Source organism: Pseudorasbora parva, chromosome 3 (genome assembly GCF_024679245.1).
Source record: "Pseudorasbora parva isolate DD20220531a chromosome 3, ASM2467924v1, whole genome shotgun sequence".
Taxonomy (NCBI): Eukaryota; Metazoa; Chordata; class Actinopteri; order Cypriniformes; family Gobionidae; genus Pseudorasbora; species Pseudorasbora parva.
The window spans coordinates 59,236,751-59,262,051 of NC_090174.1; the positions used below are offsets into that span (position 1 = coordinate 59,236,751).

The 25,301-nt window shown below is 39.3% G+C and overlaps 1 protein-coding gene and 1 long non-coding RNA gene across 3 annotated transcripts; one reads left to right on the top strand and one right to left on the bottom strand.

Annotated features, from left to right (window-relative positions):
- Positions 1-3,264: 3,264 nt before the first annotated feature.
- LOC137072088 (uncharacterized) lies at positions 3,265-4,381 on the bottom strand. The gene is made up of 3 exons (XR_010904619.1): positions 4,122-4,381; positions 3,890-3,966; positions 3,265-3,602 (listed from the first exon to the last, which is right to left on the bottom strand). It is a non-coding gene; the product is annotated as an uncharacterized lncRNA (long non-coding RNA).
- An 8,550-nt stretch (positions 4,382-12,931) lies between these two features.
- Positions 12,932-18,679, top strand: LOC137072089 (cathepsin Z-like). 2 transcript variants are annotated; one of them, XM_067440308.1, is made up of 7 exons: positions 12,932-13,050; positions 14,524-14,532; positions 14,698-14,861; positions 17,793-17,972; positions 18,077-18,227; positions 18,304-18,469; positions 18,554-18,679. In XM_067440308.1, the coding sequence occupies exons 1-7, from the start codon at positions 12,932-12,934 to the stop codon at positions 18,677-18,679; spliced, it is 915 nt and encodes a 304-aa protein (XP_067296409.1). The 2 variants fall into 2 exon arrangements, with proteins under 2 accessions (XP_067296409.1, XP_067296410.1); XM_067440309.1 differs by lacking the exon at positions 14,524-14,532.
- Positions 18,680-25,301: the final 6,622 nt, after the last annotated feature.

Below are 25,301 nucleotides of genomic sequence, written 5' to 3' on the forward strand. Positions count from 1 at the left end.
AATTAAAAAAAATAATAATAATAATAATTTAAAAAAATAATAATAATAATAATAACAATACATCACTAAATTTAAGCTTAAAAGGAAACCATGAGTTATAATGAATGGAATGCTTGATTTAAAAAGTAAGACTGTAACTTCGATTTAAATTCATATATCGACGATGCAGACCTCACAGATAATGGAAGACTGTTCCATAACCTAGGACCAGCCACTGAAAACGCACGGTCACCTCGCAACTTCAATCTTGTTCTAGGATATGCCAATGTAATACTGTCTGAGGATCGCAAACATCTAACTGACTTATTTACAATCAAAATATCTGACAGATATGCAGGTGCCAAACCATTTAACGACTTATAAACAAACAACAAAATTTTAAATTCAACTCTATAATGCACTGGCAACCAATTAAGAGACGCTAATACTGGAGTAATGTGTTCGCGTTTACGAACCTTAGTTAAAAACCTAGCCGCGGCATTTTGGACCATCTGAAGCCTTGCAATCGAAGATTGAGGTAATCCGATATACAAAGAGTTACAATAGTCCAAGCGAGATAAAACAAAGGCATGTATAACTCTTTCGAGGTCTTTTAAAGATAAAAAAGATCTGACTTTAGACAGTAGTTTAAGATGGAAAAAACATGATTTTACAACCGAATTTATATGTTTGTCAAATTTAAGGGACAGATCAAGAACAACTCCCAAATTTTTAACCGTTGGTTTGATATAAGAGTTTAGTTTACCACAGTTAAGATTTAGATTTCCTTTTTTAACTGAAGGCCCAAAGACAATTGCTTCAGTCTTGCACTCATTTAGATGCAAAAAATTCAAAGACATCCAAGATTGTACATCCGCTAAGCATGCAAGCAATGTTTCTAAGCCATGCTTGTCATTATGTTTTAGGGGTAAATAGATTTGGGTGTCATCTGCATACAAATGAAAAGACACTTCATGCTTCCTAAAAATTGAACCTAGTGGAAGCATGTAAAGGGAAAATAAAATGGGAGCCAAAATAGACCCTTGAGGAACACCACAGGTAAGAGATGCTACAGATGAAGTAGCATGACCAATACCTACTGAAAAGGTTCGATTACTAAGATAAGATCTGAACCAGCTCAGGGAAGTTCCTTGGATTCCCACACACTTTTCAAGGCGTGATAAAAGAATGCTATGGTCCACTGTATCGAAAGCTGCACTCAAATCTAAGAGTACTAAAATTACTGAGTTCCCAGAATCAACTAGTAATAAAATATCATTCAGTACTCTTAGAAGTGCAGACTCAGTACTATGATTTTTCATAAAACCAGACTGGAATTTTTCTAGAATACTGTTAGTGGCCAAAAAACTATTTAATTGCAAAAACACAGCTTTCTCTAAAATTTTTGCAATAAACGGTAAGTTAGAAATTGGCCTAAAATGTGATAGGACAGTTGTGTCCAGGTTTGGCTTTTTCAACAGAGGTTTAACCAAAGCATGTTTACAAAAAGCAGGAACAGACCCAGAAAGAAGGCTCTTATTTATAATTTCTAGAATCCAGACCCCAACACTATCAAATACCTGTTTAAAAAATTGGGTAGGAACAATATCGAGAGCAGAGGTAGAAGGCCACGAAGGCCACAGAGGTGTTCGGACCACGCTCCTCTCCAATGGCTCCACCGCATGAAGGATACCAACGCGCGGATCACCCGTTGGTATCTAGCTCTTCAGCCTTTTAAGTTCCAGGTGGTCCACAGGCCGGGTGCTCAGATGGCTGTGGCCGACTTCCTCTCCAGAAATGGGGGGGGGGGGGCTGCAGGCCGGACGGCTCCCCGGCCTGAGTCGGGCGGTGGGGGTATGTGGCAAGGGGGGCGTGGTTCAGCGAGGTCTGCAGCGGGAGAGAGAGCCGCGGGACAAGCGGTAAGTGAGTGGGTTGGAAGCAGATTAATAACACCTGTCTCTCGTTCTAGTAATGAGCGCTGAGAGGGTATAAAACATCGGTGGAACCGGAGATCGAGGAGAGAGAGAGATCGGACGGTTGATGCCAAACCCCCACAGAGACTGAGTAACCGGAAGCCGGAAGTGCCGACCCGGAAGTGATCGTGTGATCGTGTTTATGTAAATCCACACCTGAGTGTGTGTTTATGAGTTATAGAGAAAATAAAGAGACAAGCATCAACCGTCCAGCCGACCCCGTGTCCTCTTCCTTCCTCATTATATCGAACTTTGTTACAGATACATTACAACTTACTAAAATGTATCACATTGTGTAATCGTTCAGTGTTTCAACAGCAGAAAGATGTCGATAAAACACGAGAGAGATGAACTCTTTCACTAAATGTATGCATTATATTAGCCTATATATTCATCATATTCTACTTAACCTGAAAACCTGAAAAAAATCTAACCTATAATTAGATTTATAAGTTAATGCATGAGAAGTTTACACGTTTGCATAAAATGCAAGTGCAAGTAAGGCCTCCCTATATAGTCTACACTATACAGCATTCTTTGTCGTTTGATTAAACAGAAACAACAAGGCAATTATATATTACATTCTGAATCAAATTATAATCTTTGTGTGCCCTTTGTTAGAGTTAAGCTTGGTAAAACGTCCTTCAAAAATGTCGCAGCCTCAGATTGGAATTTGCTCCAGACTGAGTTGAAGCTAAAAGATCTGGTGACATTTAGTCATTTTAAAATTTTACTACATAATTTTGAGAGTAAATTAATGGTGTGTAATTGGTTTTGACTGGTTGTATGTTTTATGTTTTTTATGTGACTTTTTATGTATAACTGTACATGCAAACACAGCTGCCTATCTTGGCCAGGACAGGACATTTTAATCTCAGTGAGTTTTTCTCCTGGTTCAATAAAGGTAATAATAATAATAATTAGTAGAGATATTTTTTATATTATATTTTTAATTCTTTAAGAAACCTTTAGTTTAGGACAATTACAATTTGTTCAGTAAACCAATAATTAAAAAAAGCATTTTTATATTTAGTGTTCCTCCCCGAACTGTCAGCTTTGTGTACTGTTACACCCCTATTATTAATGCAATCTTAAAATCAAAAGGTGTATATGTTAATTATTTAATGCATTGTTAACTTGCATGAACAATGACTATAAATTTAATTAACTAGCTTTGAACTATAATTTATTAAGCAAGGTCAACAACTATTAATAAACACTGTAAAATTTAATAAATTTAATAAATAAATTTAATAAAATAAATAAATAAAAAGAAATCACTTTTAGATCACAATTAGATCATGTTGGTCAATACATTAAATAACGTTAACAAATTAGATCTTATTGTAAAGTGTTACTGAACTTATAAGCTCTTAAACCTTTACTAGCACCAAAATTAGGACCAAAAGGTTTATTCTAAAATCTTATTCCAGCATTACAGTGAATGAAAAAAAACAAAAAACAAAAAAACTGAAGAACTCCAAAGGCACACAAAATTGTTTGTCACCAACTCTTTTCAAGTTGTTTGGAAAGTGCTGTTTATGTCAATGTCCCAGAAGCTCTCCAACAGTAGGAAACTGGCGCACCATCTCTCCACAGTAGATGTGAATGGACATGTTCCAAAGAGGCAGGAAAGAAAAAAAGATATACCTTGAGGAAAGAAAAAGAAAACGCAAAGAAAAAACTTCTTTATAAAACAGATCTATCCATTATTATAATTGGCTCAATTAAATTAAAACGATAGATGTACAGTTTATATTCACACAGCAGTATCTGTATGAAAAAAAATAAGAAAAAAAAGAAATAGCCATAAGAGGGATCATAAAAATGAGCATGTTGTCTCTTTTTTTATTTAGTACTGCCCTGATGAAGCAGTTTATTCTGCATGGTGTGTGTACGCTTTTGACCACAACTGCATCCCCTATGTGATGAATTACCCCAGTCATCAGGGTAGAATGATTGGAGAGGTTCCTTCACGTATCCCACTGAGCACATCATCTTCACTGACACTGGACTTTAAAAATAGAGAACATTTTAATAATGGTTTTTATTCCTACTTTACAGGGAATTAAACATAACTTAAATATAGATAAATAACCCAAGACCAATGTAAATTGAGAAAAGTATTCTTGCATTTTTCCTCATCTTGCCTTGCAAGTTTCAGCTCACCTCGCACCATCTCCATGAAGGATGTTCCTGTATTTACCACGCCTGGCACAGCAATGCTGCGGCTCCATTCCTTTGGGTGTGTGGCCTGTAAAATATATAATGATTAGGGGATCTGTAAATGCACAAGTGGGAATGTATTACTTACAAATGGACAAGATGCAAAGCATTTAAAAGCTAAAGACTTGATAGCAATGTTTTAGCTTGTGTCATGGCTGGGCATAAATTCATAATTAACATTAACTTGACCTCATCAAGATGGCTCTGTGATTCAACACAGCTTGCACTGGATCTCCAATAACACATCTGTATTGATCCTACAAAATAAAAAATAAAATAAAATAAAATAAAATAAGCACAAAATATTAAAAACACTTTAACATCTTACTCTCCAAATGCAAAAAGAAAAGAACATATTAAAATCATTATTTCATTACTGGTTGTTGTTATACGTTAAGTTAATATATGGAATAAATGTATATAACGTTAAATGTCTTCTGTCCATTTAAAAAGTAGGAGTTCGATTAAAATATTGTATTTACAGCAGACAAATTCATTGAACATGCCCACACCGGCGATCACATTCCGATTTAAGAAATTATTATAATGCAATCTTAGATACATGAATATGAATAATACAATAAATACATAGGAAACATGATTAATGTTAAGCACCTCCCGAGTCCATAGTGCGTCTATCCTATCTGCGATTAAACTAAATAACTAACGTTACACCGTAATAGAGAGCTACCATGTTACGGTGAAAATGTAAAATCAAGAGAGCTTATATCAAGATATACTTACTTGACTCGTTATTTGTAGCATATAACGTCTCATCTGTAATGATCCAAACGGTTCACTCCTCTGTTGTCTGTTCTCTTCAGCTTAATTTTCCTCACGCATCGCGATGACGCAATCATGGCGGACCGCGCATTTTTCAAAATCATGACGTAGTATTTTTGGCGCATGCGCATTGAAATATTAAGTATAAATATAAAATAAGATATTTCGTGCATTAAATGTTGATTATAAATCACTTATTAATTATTCATTTCTGTTCAGGTTGTTCTAACACACTGTGTAGTTGGACTGTATTTCAGAGAACTTGACTCATTCACCTAACTAAAAGTCAATCATGTTTAGAGTCTGATTAAAATGAAATGTAGCCTATTTTAACTGAATTTGAATGCAAATTAATTTGGTTTAGATTTGTTCAACTTTTTCTTGCAATTAATGCAATTAAATGTGTGTTCCCTTTCGGGGAACTCGAGCTGCGTCGAAACGCTGTGAGAACGCCTCTGCGTTAATGCGTCGTGAAGCGCCTGTAGAACCATTCCATCGGAAAAAAGATCGATCGTCGGCGTGATGACGTCATCGACCGGAAGCTATAAAGCGTCCGTGAAAACAAACAGGAACTAGCTTCTGAGCCTTCAGCAAGCGATCTGTGTGAACCTGTCTGTCTATTTGGTGTTTTTGTCTGTCTATTATCAGAGATGTTCCACCCTTTTTGTTAAATATTCCTATATTAACAAAGAAAAGAGAAAATAAATAGATAGAAATGGCGAGTGAAAGCAGCAATTTCAGGAAGTGTGTTCCTCCCTGCCCACGCTACATCACGGGTGGGGATACACACTCTCTCTGTGTTGCATGCTTGGGAGCGCAGCATGCCCAGGCAGCCCTCGAGGGGGCTGCTTGCGAGCATTGCGAAAGACTACCGCTGAGAACGCTGCGCTCCCGCCGGGCACTCTTCGAGGAGGGTGCCTCGGCTCGTATTCCCCGCGGCTCTGGTCCCGCTGCCGCCGAGGCGGAGCGGAGGCTGCAGTCGTGGGGATCACAATTGGACGTTGCAGAGGGGTTAGAGACGGGCACTGCCTTATCTCTGCCCTCACCTGCACCATCCAGCAGCAGCTGACATCAAGCAGCCCAAACCGAGTACGAGCGTCTCGCACAGGGCAAAATAGAAGCAGAGCGTCGCTACTCGAACTCCCCCTCAGCACGGGGACGAGGGGCGGCGCTCTCAGACGAGGCCTTCGAGGGGCAGGGCTGATCTGAGGACAGTCCTGATCGCCAAGAAGGCCTCGTCAAAGCGTTCCTGACGCCAGAAGCGTCAGGACGCTGAGGGTGGTTCCCCCGTAGGGAAACGGTGTTTACCCCTGCCAACGGTACCCGTTTCCCTGCGGCACCCTCTGGGGGCCGCGCTGCCAACCCCGCCGCAATGCCGGGGCGCAGTCGGTTGCTGGTTCGCCGCTTCAGGGCACTGTGCTTGTTGCTCAAAGTACACCAGAGGCCAGCCTCGAGAGGCTGGTTCCCTTAGTAGATATTCTAGACGAGTGGAAACGTCTATCAAATATATCTCATTGGGTCCTGCAGATAACAGAAAAGGGGTACGCCATTCAATTCAAAAGTCGGCCACCTCCTTTCAGCGGTGTCCTACCTACAGAGGTGGGCCCGGAGCAGGCTCTGGTAATGGCACAGGAAGTACAGACACTCCTGCAAAAAGGGGCTATAGAGAGGGTTCCCCCTCCCAGCAGGGAGTCTGGGTTTTACAGCCGTTACTTCATCGTGCCGAAGAAGGATGGGGGCTTACGCCCGATATTAGATCTGCGTCTACTAAATCGCTCGGTGGCCAAGCTCAAGTTCAAGATGCACACACTCAGACAGATTGTGTCGCAGATCAAACTAGAGGATTGGTTTGTCACCATAGACCTCAAAGATGAGTATTTTCATGTCTCCATCCTTCCACATCACAGGGAGTTTCTCAGGTTTGCCTTCGGGGGAGAGGCATACCAATATCGAGTACTTCCTTTCGGTCTAGCACTGTCACCCCGCACATTCACCAAGTGTGTGGATGCAGCTCTGGCGCCGTTGCGTCTGCAGGGCATCCGCATACTGAATTATATCGACGACTGGCTGATTCTAGCGAATACAGAGCAGATGGCAGTTCAGCATCGAGATGCTGTTCTCGCACATATGTCAAAGTTGGGGTTGAGGCTGAACGCCAAGAAGAGTGTGCTTTCTCCGGCTCAGAGAACCACTTTTCTAGGTGTGAGCTGGGACTCGGTAATAATGCGGGCGCAATTATCGCCAACACGCATAGCATCGATCCTGGCAGCAGTCAAAGAACAGAAGCTAGGCCGGGCCGTCACTGTGAAACAGTTCCAGAAACTGTTAGGTCTCATGGCAGCAGCGTCCAATGTTATACCTCTTGGCCTACTGTACATGAGGCCACTGCAGTGGTGGCTCAAGACAAAAGGATTCTCCCTGAGGGGAAATCCGCTCCGCACGATCACAGTAACGCGGCGATGCCTACGTGCTCTGGTCATGTGGAAAAACCCGGGGTTTTTATCTCAGGGTCCCGTGTTAGGGGCTCATGTTCGTCGCGTAACGCTAACGACAGATGCCTCTCTCACGGGCTGGGGGGCGACCATGAGTGGTCGCTCATCCCAGGGTCTATGGCAGGAACATCAGCGGCACTGGCACATAAATCGGCTAGAGATGCTCGCAGTGTTTCTTGCATTGAAACAGTTCCTGCCCGACCTCAGGGGCCACCATGTGCTAGTCAGGTCAGACAACACATCGGTGGTCGCCTATATAAATCATCAGGGGGGTCTGAGGTCCCGTCCATTGGACAAATTGGCACATCGGATCCTCCTGTGGGCCCAGGGGAAATTACTGTCGATCAGAGCAGTATATATCCCGGGGGTCCTGAATCAGGAAGCGGACAGCCTGTCGAGGCAGGGGCCGAGGCCCGGGGAATGGAGACTCCACCCAGAGGTGGTGGAGCTCCTATGGAAGGTATATGGGAGAGCAGAAATAGACCTATTTGCTTCGGCGGAGAATTCTCACTGCCCGCAGTGGTTTTCTCTGACCCATCCAGCCCCGCTGGGGTTGGATGCCATGGTACAGGAGTGGCCGAGGCTACCTCTGTACGCCTTCCCCCCGATTGTCTTGCTTCCAGGAGTTCTGGAGAGGGTACGCCGGGACGGGGCCCAGGTACGTCTAGTGGCTCCGTACTGGCCGACCCGAGTATGGTTTTCGGACCTGATATCTCTCCTGGAAGGCTCTCCGATGGAGATTCCGACCAGGAGGGATCTACTCTCTCAGGCGGGCGGGAGATTCCTGCACCCACGCCCAGAGATGTGGAAACTGTGGGCCTGGCCTCTGAGGGGGCTAGGCTCATAGAGGAAGGTCTCTCGGCCGAGGTCGTGGAGACCATCCTCCACTCCAGAGCTCCGTCCACGAGGAAACTGTACGCTCTGAAATGGAAACTTTTCTCAGCATGGTGTAGAGAACGCCAGTGGGACCCAGTTAACTGCCCGGTTGGTACAGTGCTGGAGTTTCTGCAGGCAAGGTTCTCGGCAGGGTTGACCCCCTCCACAATAAAGGTGTACGTGGCGGCCTTGGGTGCCTTCCACGTCCCTTTGGGTGGAGTGTCTTTGGGAAGACACCCTCTGATTACACGTTTCCTCCGTGGCACTTTAAGGTTGAGGCCTGTTATGCACTCGAGGGTCCCAGCATGGGACTTAGCCATTGTTTTGCGGGGCTTGTCCGAGCCTCCGTTTGAACCCTTGGAGGAGGTTTCAGACAAGTTCCTCACCCTCAAGACTATATTCCTTTTGGCTATTTCATCTCTCAAAAGAATAGGAGATATTCAGTCCCTGTCTGTAGGCCCCTCATGTCTAGAGTTTGCGCCGGGGATGGTGAAAGCCTTTCTACATCCCAGGCCGGGTTATGTCCCCAAGGTTCCTACGAGCCCACGGGGCCCCATTACTCTTCAAGCGTTCTGTCCTCCTCCTTTCACGACGTCAGACCAGGAAAGATTAAATCTGCTGTGCCATGTTAGAGCACTAGATACTTATGTCCACAGAGCTGCCCTGTGGAGGAAAACCGATCAGCTGTTTGTCTGTTTCGGGCCCCCTAAGAAAGGGGCCCCAGTATCTAAGCAGAGGATGAGCAAGTGGGTGGTCGAGGCCATTTCACTTGCTTACGAGGCGGCCGGGCAGCCGTCTCCACTGGCTGTCCGGGCGCATTCTACCAGGGGTATGGCTGCTTCGAAAGCACTTTTGTCGGGGGCTTCCCTCCATGATATTTGCAACGCGGCCGGATGGTCGTCTCCATTAACCTTCGTCAGGTTCTACAAACTAGACCTGGCATCTACTGTTGGGGCGCAGGTACTCTCGTAACCGTGTGCGCTTCGGCTTCACACATACGAGACACTTGGGCCTATGGCGTTGTGGGTATAAGCGTTCTCACAGCCTTTCGACGCAGCTCGAGTTCCCCGAAAGGGAACGTCTCAGGTTACGTATGTAACCCTAGTTCCCTGAGGGAACGAGATGCTGCGTCGCTTTGCCATACTCCCGGCGTGTCCGTGATCACTTACTTCAGGCTTTATCAGAAGTTAGTTCCTGTTTGTTTTCACGGACGCTTTATAGCTTCCGGTCGATGACGTCATCACGCCGACGATCGATCTTTTTTCCGATGGAATGGTTCTACAGGCGCTTCACGACGCATTAACGCAGAGGCGTTCTCACAGCGTTTCGACGCAGCGTCTCGTTCCCTCAGGGAACTAGGGTTACATACGTAACCTGAGACGTTTAATCGCCATACAACAACATAATATTGAAAGTAGGTTATTCTGTACACAGATGTAAAGTAGCCTACAGTACATTAGGCAACTCCTCTCAAAGATTGACAATGTCAAATTATGTAGAAAACTGACACTTGTAGTTGAGTTCATAGGAGCTAGTTATAACATTTCAACAGTATGTTGTACTGGAGTGTAAGCGAGTGAAATTTTGAAGAAAAATACATTAATCAATGTAAATTTGGACAACTAATAAAAAAAAAAATCATTTATTTTCCATGTGCTTTGTCATTAGTAAAATAAGTGTACTTTATGAAACAAACTCATAATTAAAATGGTTTAAGTAAATTTAGGTGTAGACATTATTACAAGGTGCATTTTTAAAAAGCGCACTTAAGTGTGTTTATAAATATTGTCATACAAGTGTACTTTAAGTGAAAATTAACTAGATATTATTACAAAGCGCACTTATTAAAAGTGCACTAAAGTGGGTTTATAAATATTGTCATGAAAGTGTACTTTTTAAAAGTACAAATTAATTATATATTATTACAAAGTGCACTTATTATAAGTGTACTAAAGTGTGTTTATAAATATTGTCATGAAAGTGTACTTTTTTAAAGTACAAATTAATTATATATTATTACAAAGTACACTTATTATAAGTGTACTAAAGTGTGTTTATAAATATTGTCATGAAAGTGTACTTTTTAAAAATACAAATTAATTAGATATTATCATAAAGTACACTAAAGTGTGTTTATAAATATCGTCATGAAAGTGTACTTTTTAAAGTACAAATTAATTAGATATTATTATAAAGTGCACTGATTAAAAGTGCACTAAAGTGTGTTTATAAATATCGTCATGAAAGTGTACTTTTTTAAAGTACAAATTAATTATATATTATTACAAAGTACACTTATTATAAGTGTACTAAAGTGTGTTTATAAATATTGTCATGAAAGTGTACTTTTTAAAAATACAAATTAATTAGATATTATCATAAAGTACACTAAAGTGTGTTTATAAATATCGTCATGAAAGTGTACTTTTTAAAGTACAAATTAATTATATATTATTACAAAGTACACTTATTATAAGTGTACTAAAGTGTGTTTATAAATATTGTCATGAAAGTGTACTTTTTAAAAATACAAATTAATTAGATATTATTACAAAGTGAATTTTAAAAAAGTGTACTTAAGTGTGTTTAGAAATATTGTCATTAAAGTGTATTCTCTTTAAGTACACTTAAGTGGCACTTAATTTTAATTATATCATATTATCTACAAGTGCAGTTTTTAAAAAATATACTTTAAATATATTAAGTGCACAAAAAATACACTTTCAATACAATTAAGCACACTACTTTTTCACAAGGGCACAGTTGCTGTGGTAAAAACATGGTAAGCTTTGTGGTCACCTGGCTTTTACTAACAGGATTGAGCAACAGTTAACGTTACTAAAATCGCGTTCGTTCGGTGGCATTTGCAACTGATTTGTAAACATCATACTGCACTTACACATGAATTGCAGACAATCAGAATGATAATTTAAAAAGAACAAAATAAAACCCACCTGGATTACAAAGTTCAGGGTGACTCCTTCCTGTCATCTCATTTTTTTTATTGACAACTACGGTCAAAGTTCATTTGAGGACGACACACCCGAAAAACGAGACTGTCATTATTAATCAGACAGCTAGTGGGCGCTTCATTTTTAAAACGTGACTATAGGTCGTAATACGCTGCATGCACAAACGACCTATATGGACCTATATCGTGTTTCGGAGGAGGACAGGCTGGATTATCTTTAAGGTGGACACCCAACTTAATATGATATATTAATCATCTGACTCATAACCATGTCATGTCAACAAATGTTAAAGTCAGTCAGCTGTTAATTATCATGCTAAATATGCCTTTTACCCCACCATACTTTTACATATTCTGTTATTGTAAATCTGTTGCATATGATTTACAAAAATCATAAACAAGACCTTTGTCTCAAAATATATTAAATAATTTTAGTGATTCTCATTTGCTACTTAAATCTCCAATAGAACAAAAAAAAAAGAAATCAAATTAGCACAGAATCAACTTTTTGGAAGCATAATTACATCAACATACACTGAATGAGCATTAAAGCCTAACAGTTGTATTTACAGTATTGGAAAAGGTTTGTTATTCATTCTCTATATTAAGTTTATACTCAACCCCCTTAGTGCCACTTTTTTTGGTTTTGGCCACTGCCCCTCAAAATGTCTGTGCACGGCCCTGACTGTAACTGTATATTTTATCCCCTTATGCTAACCGTACCGCTAAATCTACCCATCATAGAAAACGTGGCGAATTTTACTTCCGATTGAAATACATTAGATTAAAAATGTTGTCGTTAAATATTCCATCGTTACATTATCTGTTGAGTTGTCTTCTTTAGAAATCACCATTGACACAAGATAAGAATTTGACATAAAGAATGAAGAAAAACCAGCATGGACTGAATTCTGTTTCTAAAGAAATTTTAGAGTCAAAAGAGTAATTCATTCTTCATTGAAGTGTGTGACACTGGCACTATTCATGTGTTTAACCTTTAAATAATCAGTAAGGGTACGAACACACACACCACTCAAAAGAAAAAAACTGGAGCACAGCAACAATAAAATCATGGACATTTATTGTCACTAAATCAAAGTCATTTAATTCTCTCATTATTTATGGTGATGCATTTAGTATTTTTTTCCGCTTTGTATTATTTTAATTAGGTTTCAAAAACGCAATAAACTCTAAAGAGAACATAGAATGATGTATGTTTAAACACGTTCTTTTAAGTTAACACATTACAATCAAACATTAATGTGGGTAATTTAGTGCATTTTGAAAGTATTTTATGGGCTTGAAAGTAACCGCCTCTCCATATTCAGTCCATGAGGAGATGTATTAAAATAAATGAGAATAGAAGCAAATTAAATGTAGCAAATGTGTGTGTGTGTGTGTGTGTGTGTGTGTGTGTGTGTGTGTGTGTGTGTGTGTGTGTGTGTGTGTGTGAGAGAGAGAGAGCATCTGACAAATATACAATATTTATAAACCTTTTTTTTTTTCGTTAGGAGATATCCAATAAAAGAGTTAGTTTCGATAATTTCTCCACCCCTCCTCCTGGCAGACCCGAAGGATCAAACCGCAGCTCAGATTCAGTGATGGTCATGATCGACCGCCTGAGATTCAACATGGGTCGCGTGCTGCTCTTTTCTCTGTTTACTCTGTCGGGTGTTTTCGCCGGACAGTATTTTAATGAGGATGACCCCTGCTACAGACCCCAGCCGCGGACAACCCTACAAGAAGTGAAGTATGACAGATCATCACCTTTCTAAACTTTATACGATTTAGGATGTGATTTATATTCCCGAGTAACCTACTGCAAGAAATCTGAAACTCTGTCTCAAAATCCAGTGCGCTGCCTAACTAGAGTTTTAGGGATCGAGTCAGGCGACTTGCTATGCTGCTTTCACGTGAAATAATATCACAAATAAAATTTGACAAATAATTTACGATAATTCCGATAGCTCGTGAAGGCAGCAATAATGTTACTGAGATGTCTTTTAAAAAAGATTAAAAAAAATAAAAAAAAATCTGTTCTGGGTCTGTAAGCAAAAAAATAAACTTTCTCCGTAATCTCATGCTGTGAAAAATGCAAACATTTTTAATTATTTCCTGTGATTGTTTTTTCATGCTAATGTATTTTCCTGTTGTGCTTAACACGGTTAATTTGGGTTAGTTCACCCCAAAATGAAACTCCTGTCACCAATTTGCTCACCCGTGTGTTGTTCCAAATCTGTATGGGATTCTTTCTTCTGTTAAATATGTTGAAGAATATAGGTAACTGGAAACCAGTAGCCTATTTTTTTCTATGGAAGTCAATGGTTACGCTCAACTGTATTGTCAGCAACATTCTTCAAAATATCATCTTTTGTGCTCAGGAAAATAAAGAAAGAAATTCAAACAGGTTTGTGAGATCTTGAGGGTGAGTAAATCATGACAGAATAAAACCTTTTAATATTGTGCTCTGGCATCTGATAGATATTAGCCAAGCTGGGCGTTGGTACATTATGATATTATTATTTTTTTAATCCTGGCTCAAATGGGCTAGCTATGTTCAGAAAAACTACTACTTTTACTATTTTTGTCGTATAAAATGTGTATCTTATAAGAATTTTCTGCTTGGAACAGATTTGTTAATACACTGTAAAAAAAATTGGTTGTTTTTTGTTGGTTTAACTTAAAAAAAGTAAGTAACCTGGTTGCCTTAAAATTGAGTTTATTGAAATTAAAAATTTGAGTTGATACAATGAAGGAAATTTGTTTAATAAATAGAAACTCAAAATATTATGGTATCTGAACCACATAAAAATTGATAAATCATGAAAATAACACTATTTGGCATGTTTCACTGCTTCATCAGAAATAAAACACACACAATTACCCAATATGCTTACAAAATCTTTTAATAATATTTTAATTAAGGTTGTCGAATCTCAAAAAATTGTCATTGTATTAACTCAATTTTAATTTCAATGAACTCAAAATTTTAAGGCAACCAGGTAACTTTTATTCTAAATATTTTGTTACAGTGTAGGTGCAGTATTAACCACAGCGCTGTATCCCACAATGCAATGCACTCAAATTTCCTTTTGATTTCCAGCGTAGTGCGTGAATCAGATTTCCCATTTTTTGATCAGCACTTTTTATGCCATGGCAATTCATCACATGAAATTATGATGAGAAAAACACAGCAAAGAGGTGAACAGGTAGCCATCATGAGAGGTTTAAGGTTCATTTCAGATTTTTGGTTGTGAACACAGAACAGATGGCCTGGATGAGGTTTTTTCCTGAATTTTCCTCCCTTGATACTATGTATGATGAATGTACTTTCGGTGGTTTTATGAAGAATCTACTGTATGTAGGTGACTGAACAACTTTTTCTTGTATTCTTAAGGACTGGACCACGTCCTTATGAATATATGAATCTAAAAGATCCCCCCAAAGAATGGGACTGGAGAAACATAGACGGCATCAACTACGTCAGCACCACACGCAACCAACACATACCCCAGTACTGCGGCTCGTGCTGGGCACATGGAAGTACTAGTGCTTTGGCAGGTGAGAGAAAATGTTGTTAAAATGTTAAAGGTGGGGTAAGTGTTATTTCAAAACCGTTTTAGAAAAAGGACTCGGGCTGAGTGGAATAACAAACTTGTAGCCAATCAGCAGATAAGGGGCGTGTCTACTTTTGATGGTGAGAAGAGAGGCTCAACGTCATTATTTAAAACACAAGACACACATAACGGACATTAGCTGAGAACTAATATATGCTGTTTTTTGCTTGAATATGCTTGTGTGTCATGTTCACTTGTTTGTCCATTTGCGATCGTATTGTGGCTCACTTCAGCAATGATAAAGACCTGTTCATTTCCACACTGTATGGAGCATCTAACTATCTCCTCACTGTTTGTTTCAAGCGTCAGCTCACAAAGTACAAGTCACAATCCTACAAGTAAGATACTATGCTCCTAATATATGTTTGTTTCCTCTTTTCATAATCTATATAATCCTAATCCTGTCATAATTGTAATATGACGTTAGTTGGACTAGCTTGTGTACTATCGAGTTGTTCATGAGAACTAGTTTGTGTTTTTGTGATCGCTAACTCTAATCTGGTCATAATTGTAATATGTCGTCAGTTGGACTGTCGAGGCTTGTGTACTATCGAGTTGTTCATGAGAACAAGTTTGTGTTTTTGTGATGGAAGGGGTAACTTTTTCATTGAATTTTCGACCTGGATTAGGGTGGAGCTATCAAAATAGGGGTGGGACCCTTTTTGGGGGTAGGGGCGTGTTTGTTTTGGTGATTTAAAATATAAACAATGGTTACCAGATAGCACTTACCCAAGGGCTGGGCGATATTTTGCTATATCTCGATATACGATATATATCTCTATCTTTACAGGAAAATAACCCCCTAAAAACTACAGCAAAAACAATATGACAAATATCATAAAGTCATAATATTTTTATTGAAGTGCAAAGAGGTAGTCAGTTAATATTGGAACAATGTGCTTTTGACATAAAAAAACTCCCTGATTACATAATAATAATAATTTAACTGTAAAATGAAAGTAATAATACATATAGCCTTAATTCTTTTCATTCATTTCATGCCTTCAAAACAAGAATCAAAGAATCCCTTTTTTACAGTTAAAGTAAACAGTAAGCATTTTGCAGAAAGATGGGGGCATGACTGAGATATAAATAAACTGATTTTGTCATAACACCACTTCCTGTTAAATTTGTATCAATATTCAAACAGTAGGCTAGATGTCGCGCTCTTTACAAAAGCGTGAGCGCCTCATAATGCGGATCATGTAGGCTACACGTGAAGCGAGCTTCCCTTATTTTCCAGTTACAGAACAAAATATGAACGTCAGAAGGTAGGCTATATGATACAGTACACCTTACAGAAGAGCACTGTACTGTGTCTCAGGACACCCGGGATGTCTCGTTTTTCCCTCTTGGTTAAAACATGCATAGACCTATTCATCATAATCCCGTGATAAAGCTGACAAAATAATAATAATTATGATATTGCAATAATTTTTAAATGTTTTTCAAATAATATGCAATCATTTTGACATTTTAACCGAAAACCATGCGATCAGTTATACACAAATCATAAACTGACATGATTGCGACTGCGAGTGCGTCTCGCACCAATAGTGTCAATCACCTGACTGTGGGTGAAACTTGCAATTTGAACTATGATGAACATTAATATTTCTTTATGAATTTTAGCAAGCAGTTCTCTAATCGTGGTCTCTAAACTAAGTCTTAAACAACACACGCGCTTGTCAACATAATAACTAATCCTAACCTGGGGCCTGTACCATGATGGTAGCTTAACAAACTCAGGGTTACAGGATTAGTTTTGATTTGACAAAACCAAACCAATCTATTCAGGCTTTGTTGCTACCATGATGTAGCCTGGATGCCAGCCAAACTTAGCCCCGCCCACAATATTTTTAGGTCGGGCAGTTCGGTCTGGCATCGCTCCATAGAGGAGAAATTATCCCCGAACAGAAACTGTTCTGACCAATGAAATCATCAGGGCGGGCTTTAGACGATGACGGACAGATGATTAACAGTAACGTAATCATCACGTCATCAAAGGGGCTTGGATTATATTTAATTGAATCCTAAACGGAGAGCTTGTTTGTATCGTCACTCACCTTCACAATTTCTCTCAAAGATGATGATCATGTTGGGTAAGTACTCTGTTTATCATTAAATTATTTTATTTTTTTACAACACCGGCAAAGATCGTTTTTTTCAGCGTGCGTGCAGACAGGGTTGCCAAGGGTAGCCCTAAACAATAGCTTCTCGGAGGGTTCTCCGGGGGAAAAATGGTGTTTGGGGGGTAAAATGTGTTATTTTTGCAAGGATGCCTGCTAAAATTCGCACTCATGGGTCTATATATCACATAATAGTTGCTTCAACCCCAGTTTCAGAATTGAGTATGACCACGTCAGGCTAACCATGATGCTGATCATCAGCTTTCTCTGTCAACTCAGGCTTTGATCCTGAGTTCAGACGTTTAGCTGTGACATCAGTAGGGAACAGCCAATCACAAGCTGTGGATCAGTATAACTGAGATTCACTTCTCACAAGAGAAGCAGTGAGAATAATTTCTCTCTTCTGCAGAGCATTACATGATTGAAAGATATCAATCATCATATTCCCCATAATAACCCATCAGAATATGTTCAATAAAAGCTGCCACCTTTTTTGTTCTTTCTACGCCAAGGCTTGCGTTCTTGTTCTTGCATAAAATCCTCTCAGGAACGCATTTGCTCATAGCTATTCAATGTCATTCCACTTATAAAGGCAACCTTTTTTCTCATTAGTAGCTAAAACCCTGTTTAAAATAGGGCTACTCCTTAATGTGTTATTAATTAATACTGTTGGTGTTGTGTCGGGTTGCGTCAGATCAATGAACAAGTCATAATTTCGAAGTCATTGATTTATTTCTCTATGTCAGATCGTATCAACATCAAGCGGAAAGCAGCATGGCCTCCTGCATATCTCTCTGTCCAGAACGTGATTGACTGTGGCGGTGCGGGTTCCTGCCATGGTGGAGATCATTCTGGAGTGTGGAAATATGCGAAGACTAACGGCATTCCTGATGAAACCTGCAACAACTACCAGGCCAAGGATCAGGGTAAAAAATGTTGTCTGGTTTAAGCATCTTGCTAGATTGGATATGCAGTCAATATGATTGGCCTGCAGTAATAATTTAATGTGCTATTCTGTTTTTTCTTCCAGAATGTAAACCCTTTAATCAGTGTGGAACCTGCACAACCTTTGGCGTGTGCAAAAATATCACGAACTACACCCTCTGGAAAGTTGGAGACTATGGCAGAGTCAATGGGCTGGACCAGATGAAAGCTGAGATCTATTCTGGAGGACCCATCAGGTATACAGACTGGATTTGTATTATTAGGTCTTATATTTGAACCAACGTTTGGAGATTTTACATTTTGCCTTTGTAGTTGTGGTATTAGGGCAACAGAGAAGCTTGATGCGTACACTGGTGGCTTGTATTGGGAATACGTACAGGATCCCGAAATAAACCACATCGTATCTGTAGCTGGTTGGGGCGTTGATGAGAGTGGAGTGGAATACTGGATTGTTCGTAACTCTTGGGGAGAGCCATGGGTACGCAAATCCTGAAAAGATATGCTGGTGAATCGCTATACACAAATCAAGATGTTGAATCTATGTCCTGCTCTTGTTATTTAGGGAGAGAAAGGCTGGCTCAGAATAGTCACCAGTGCATTCGAGGGCGGTAGTGGGAGTCACTACAATCTCGCCATTGAAGAGGACTGCATGTACGGAGACCCCATCATACCCAAGAATTACCTGTAGATGTTGTTCATAGAGAAAGTGCAGTCTTCAAACTTGACAAATTCTAGAAGGCATTTATATCCAGGGCAAGAATGATTTTCTAATGCTGCCCAAGATCAGATGCAGAGGATTGGTTTTTAATGGTTTTTAATAGAGATCTCCGGAATGATTTTTGTTCTTTTTTAAAAAAATGCATCACTTAATGAACACAAAGGGAAAAGCAATCAATTGTTTTTATACTGGTGTATTTCACATTTTAGGATGTTTCAAATGGCCAATGATCCTCTAATGATTTGTGTGCCGATACATGCCTATAGGTTTTGGGGTTTTCTTTGGTGTAGTATAGAGTTTGATTTTATCCGTTTTCTTTTTTTATGGGGATTTTGCTTTAATATATCTGTCAAACCATGTCAACATGTGTAGCCATGGCTAGGTTTAATCACTGCACTGTTTTCAATTACACTCAGTAAAAGTCTTATCAGGTTTTATTTTATTGTTTCTTTAAATTAACTGAGTGGTGCATCAGGTCAAATTACTAACATCTAAACTGTGTCTATATTCATTGCTACAGCAGTCAAGTACCACAACTTTAATTTTAACAAATGGTTTGGACCTTTGATTCAAGATTGGGTAACACTTTATAATAATGTTCAGTTGTAAGTCATTTATAAGTTGCCCAAGTAGAGCTGAAGTGGTTTTTAAGATCAAGTTGTGTTTTTTTTAAGTGGTTTAATTAGGCCTATAGCCAACTTAAAAGTTTACGGTAGGCTACATATCCTAATGTCAAGGATGAATTAATGATATTAAGCAGAGGATTTATGACCTCTGCTCTGAATCGACAAGCTGCTCTTCGCTCCATTGTCCACATGAAATTTCTGACATTGCTGCAGTGCTGATGATCAAAGTCTGGCTGAAATAAACTGTATTTTCAGGCAGTCTGTCTCTCAGATTGATTCTGATCCTCTATTTATGCTGCCAGAATCACATGACGTGAGTCCTCACTGTTATTCCAGGTGATGTCATCAAAGGGGCACTATATGGATGAAGGAATGAATGAATGAATGGGCGGAGTTTCACTTTGGGGTTGCGTAATATTCAGTTACAGGGAAAACCTGTTCCAGTGGGGGTATTCATGAGAAGTCCTTTATTATGGGCATGTCCTTGAAGTTAAATATTAGTTTACGCTCCTCAAATCGCAACTTGTTTAATGGATTATTTACTAAATGTAATGAAGTTTCAAGTTTCCTTCCACCCTTTCCCGTTTTTTTCTTGGCAGGCTAGAAAAAACATTTTTAAAATGTCCTGTTTTTCTCCCACCGATTCTGTGTAATGATGTCATCCGTGTCGCCGTATAGGCCTACCCACTAGGAAAGGACAAGGATTTCCGTATACCCACTTAAAAAGTGTGAGGATATGTATCGTTTTGTGACAGAACTATCACGGACGTTACAGAAAATGCAGTGCGACTCGCAATTTTGACCAATCACCGCAACTTTTCTCCGCACTTTGATCAATTATTCACTGCGTCCTGATTTTTACACAAGCACATCTCTGCAGTCTGAGCGCAATGCACTGAAGCTCACTCGCTCATATCTGAGGTAAATCATTAACTAAAACCATAACCGCTTACATTACAGGTTTTATTGAACTAAATACATTGCAATCGGCCAAAACGAATACGCAGTTTACTTTTCTATACAAAAGCGCTTCAAGTCCGTGTTTCTCACACTGTTCGTGTGAATCGTGGCACAGTTCTGCACACACACAAAATACCGGCAGTTCAATAGACCTTTCTCACAAAAACCGGAAATACGTAACCGTTGTGGAAGCGGAGTTCCTGTCAAGCGTCAACAAAGTAATACATCACCCGGCAAAATCGGCAAAATGGACCAGAGACTAGTTTACACAACTGCACTAACTAACCTGCCAAATATAACATTTGCGGATGTTTCAAGACTCGTGGAGGAAAACTCCATCACCAAAAATAAAAAAATTAATAAAGGATACAAATTTTTCCACGAGGAATTTGTTCATAATTATCAAGGTAAGTAGAGAGCGATCTGGCTAACGTTAACTTTTACTGAGTGACAAATTATTTGCGTGTCCACTTAGACATTATGTATGTATAGTAGGACATAGACTATATTACTAAAACATTAAAGTCTGCTTTTAATTAGGCATTATGGTATCAATTTGTTCTGTCTATGGTTGTCCAAGTGAACGTCTTGTGTGTATGTTAGCGACAATAATGTTACCCGAATGGCATCATCATCAGTTAACATTTTTCTCTGACAATGTCTGTGTTTATGTCCGTGTGTTTGCGTGTCAGTATCAAATGTAGTAAACGGGCAGATTTTTGTGAGGGCTAGATGCTACCCATCACAGAGGAAAAACGAGGAGCCTCACAAACTAGGCTAGGAGGGAAATCTCCCTCAATTATGTGCAGGAGCTGTGACTGAACTATTTCTCTTCCATCTCATCTATAAGTTATAACTCTCTACTGCTATTTCAATTCTTTCCATAAAAAGTTATTTCCATTTACTCCTGACAGTGATGTACTGTCATGAACATTGATGTACACAATTCTTATTAGCATTTCCCTATGTGTGTGTGTGTGTGTGTGTGTGTGTGTGTGTGTGTGTGAGTAGATATCACTTGCTGCTGACAGTTGATGGCCTATTCCTGCAGCTGCGTAGCTGGAAAAGGTTTCTGCAACCACATTGTGGCCCTCCTATTTCAGACTGCACATTATTTGCAGCTTGGCGAGAAGACTGTTCCTCCACCTCTGGCCTGCACAAGTGATTTACAGCGATGGCATAGGCCGAGAACACAGGTGGGTTTAAGATAAGGTTGTTTATTTAGCCAACTCTTTTTCACATGACTTAAAGGGATAGTTCACCCAAAAATGAAAATTGTGTCATAATTTATTCACCCTCAAGTTGTTCCGAACCTTTATGAGTTTCTTTGTTCTGCTGAACACAAAATAAGATATTTGGAAGAATGTTTGTTACCAAGCAAATAGAACAACCATTCACTAACATAGTAGGGGAAAAATATTAATAAACAAAATAAAAATAATATATAATAATAAATAATGTTAGTCAATGGTTGCTCTATTTGCTTTGTTACAAACATTCTTCCAAATATATTTTTATGTTCAACAGAACAAAGAAACTCATACTATGGAGCCAGAATGGTGACTTTAAAATTTGGCATCACAAATTAAAATTGTCATTGAAAACAAAAGCAGAATTGAAAAAGGAAACATTGGCATTGAAACATTTGCATTGAAAACAGTTGTACTGGCATTGAAACAAGTATTGGCAATGAAAAAAATAAAATAATTAAAATCTTACAATCTTATTATTTTATTATATTGGGATTTATTTATTTTTAGCCTGCAAGTAAGTCTGTTTTTTTTTTTTAAATCTGCCAATAAACATGTAAATGGCAGATTAAAAAAACAGACTTACTTGCGGCTTGGAAGTTCCCGGTAAACTGGACATTTGTCATGCCAGAAGCTTCAGAGCTGACGACGGGTTCCAGTAAAGTGACGCTCGGCCTACTGCTTCAGTATACCTATATGCAAATGATATGCAAACTACGCTCTACTTACCCCTCCCCTCAGACCCCGCCCCTCTCCACCCCAAAACCGTGACAGAAAGTTGAAACTGAAAATCAGTGACATTGAAAAAAAACTGACATTGTAAAAAAAATCTGTCACTGAAAAAGAGTGACATGAAGAAAAAATCTGAAGATTGTCATTGAAAAATACAAATAAATCCCAATACAATAAAAGAATAAGATTGTAAGATTTTAATTATTTTATTTTTTCATTGCCAATACTTGTTTCAATGCCAATACAACTGTTTTCAATGCAAATGTTTCAATGCCAATGTTTCCTTTTTCAGTTCTGCTTTTGTTTTCAATGACAATTTTAATTTGTGATGCCAAATTTTAAAGTCACCATTCTGGCTCCATATTATACAGGTTTGGAACAACATGAGGGTGAGTAAATTATGACTATTTTCATTTTTGGGAGAACTATCCCTTTAAGGATGGATGATTGAAATACTGCTACACACACACACCTCTGCCTGGTCCTAATTAGACCCCTTCACTTCATTTCATTTGTGCATTTCATTCATAGTACTGAAGGAAAATAAAAATTAAGTGGAAGTACGTAGGCGGGTGGAGCCAGGCTACACACAGCAATCATATTTTATTCTGAATTTTAGGGAATCCATCTAGAACCTGTGAGTGATGTGGTGGTGCGAAAGCCAACAACAGTGGGCAAGAGTGGTCTTAGGTCCACATTGTACCAGGCATACTCAGGTCTCAGAAGACAACTTATGTCTATTTTAAATTTACTAGAAAATCAAAATGTTGAATTAAATGTTGACTTACTGTATCTTTTCTTTCTTTAGGACCATTTCCTAATCCTGAATTGATGTCTGCTGGAGCCAAAATGCATGATGTGCAACCCCAGCCTCTCATTGCTCTTGTGTTAGATGGCTTGTCTGAGATAGAGCTGACGCCATCCAAATTTGGCCGTGTTCCACGTGGATCCCCCCTATCATACCATTGTCCACCTACACTAGAAACATCCAGTGACCTTATCCTGCACCATTTGGCTCCTGAATTCCCGGCTCTTCCTTTAGATCAGCATCATTTCTATAACCTGGACTTTGTTCCAACATTGCACCAACAACTGCACCTACAGTCATTGCAAGTGTCACCACAAATGGCAAGTGAAATTGAGAAGGGGACCAGGCAGCAGTCCAAATGTCCTGCGTGGGCGCAGTTACATCAACCACGGTTAACTGCCAGTCGTTTTCGAGAGGCCTGCTCTTCCTGGGAGGGAAATGCAGATCCAGATTTTTGTCATTCCCCCAGAAGCACCACATCTTGGGGCTAGTCCAGACGGTAGGGTCTATGACCCTTCAGAGTCACCGCCGTTTGGACTTGTAGAAGTGAAGAGCACTACAAAACATGATGCTTCACAGGTTGCGCACCTGTAACCCCCTAGAATTTAACACAGTTCTATGTAGTACCATAGTTTGCCTGAAGGGGTCGCTATATGAGTTGGTTGGCTTACACCCAGAGACTAAGAGAAGAAGACCGTTCTTTGCTGGTACGCACGAGGTGATCAAGCGCTGAATTTCAAATGTATAAATATAAAATCATTACTGCATAAATATTACGTTCTAATATGAGATCTTTGAACTTTCCATATAAATCGTTGCAGTGTGTTTGTGGTTCAAAAGGATTTCCGACTGATGTTAACTGAGAGACTTTATTTCTGCGAACTGGTGAGTTTCTGTGTTAAAGGAAATGTTACTGAATGCGCTGATTAATGTTCAGAAATTTGTATATGTCATGATAAATGAAAAAAACAGTCAGAGTTCAAAGATGATGTTCATTGAAAGAAATTTTGTTTTACAAATGGAGATTTATTGAGTCATTTCATGTCAAATTAATTTTGAGTATGTTTTTGTATATATATATGGAGAAAAAAAAACGATTTACACATGAAAGTGAGTTTTTGAAATGCAGATAGTTAAACAGTGTGTTGGACACACATTTATTGGTGAGTTTTGTATGCTCACGTGTATTGATGGTAATATGCTTAGCTGCACGTGTGAGTGAAGCATATGAGTGATGCTTTTGCGACTTAAATTTACTCATAAGGAGTTTATTGTTGACGACACTGTGAACATTAAGAGATGTTAACCGAGTTGTTTTGTTCTGTGTAGACTGTTTTTTTTTTTGTTGCCCGATTCCATCCTGTGACAACTGTGTGAGTTATGCGATCTATGGCGAGCCAGACCCTGTGATTCGGTGAAGGACCTGCGGACATTCAACTCGGACCCGTTTCCATCGAGGGATTCATTTGATTTCAGCTAAGCTGTTACTTTATACACACACTACCCGGGTAGTAGGAAAAAAAAGGCCTTATAGATACATTTTTACACTACACACTGACTTTGAGAAGAACCCAGGAGAACTTTCGGACATTTTCTTTTAATCTTCTTATTTCTTCTATTTTGTTTCATTTGTTTCTTGGACCAGTTACGCACAACCCAGACTGAATAATGGAATTTTCCCATTTCTGATTATTGTACTGGGACTATACAACAAAGTATTATTCTGGTCACTGGCACTTGTTTTTTTTGTGTTTTCTGTGCAATAAATGTGCTGGCTGCTAGCTGTTCCACACCTTTTGGCCTAAAATTCATTTTTATCCTCCTGAGAGTCGAACCTAGCCCTATTCTAAAGCATATTCTGAGTATTGTAACACTTAATTTTGTGCTGACAACTGTTGCCGTGTTACATCAACCCTTTTTGTGGCGAGCCAGCCAGGAGGATAATTACAGCCTGAGCACAAGTTATTTGATTGAACAGAGTTTTATTTTATAATCATTTCCTGTACACATTTTGCAAAGTGTTTTGAAAAAAAAAATTAGTTATTCGGATATTGAGAAATGCTACAATGTCAAAGCAGAATGTACCGTGTGTGTTTTAGGCATTACCGATACAGACACTGATGATGAAATTGCCGAAACTCTTGAAAAATATGGAGTTGTGGTGAAAGTAGTGAGAGTGGCCCCCAGTACAGTACAGTCAGGGCAGTCTACTGCAG

Bases quoted from the DNA above. Each gene is read 5' to 3' on its own strand.
- LOC137072089 (XM_067440308.1), top strand. From the start codon at position 12,932: ATGGGTCGCGTGCTGCTCTTTTCTCTGTTTACTCTGTCGGGTGTTTTC. The intron at 17,973-18,076 runs GTAAAAAATGTT...TTTTTCTTCCAG, and splicing joins CTACCAGGCCAAGGATCAGG to AATGTAAACCCTTTAATCAG. The intron at 18,228-18,303 runs GTATACAGACTG...TTGCCTTTGTAG, and splicing joins TATTCTGGAGGACCCATCAG to TTGTGGTATTAGGGCAACAG.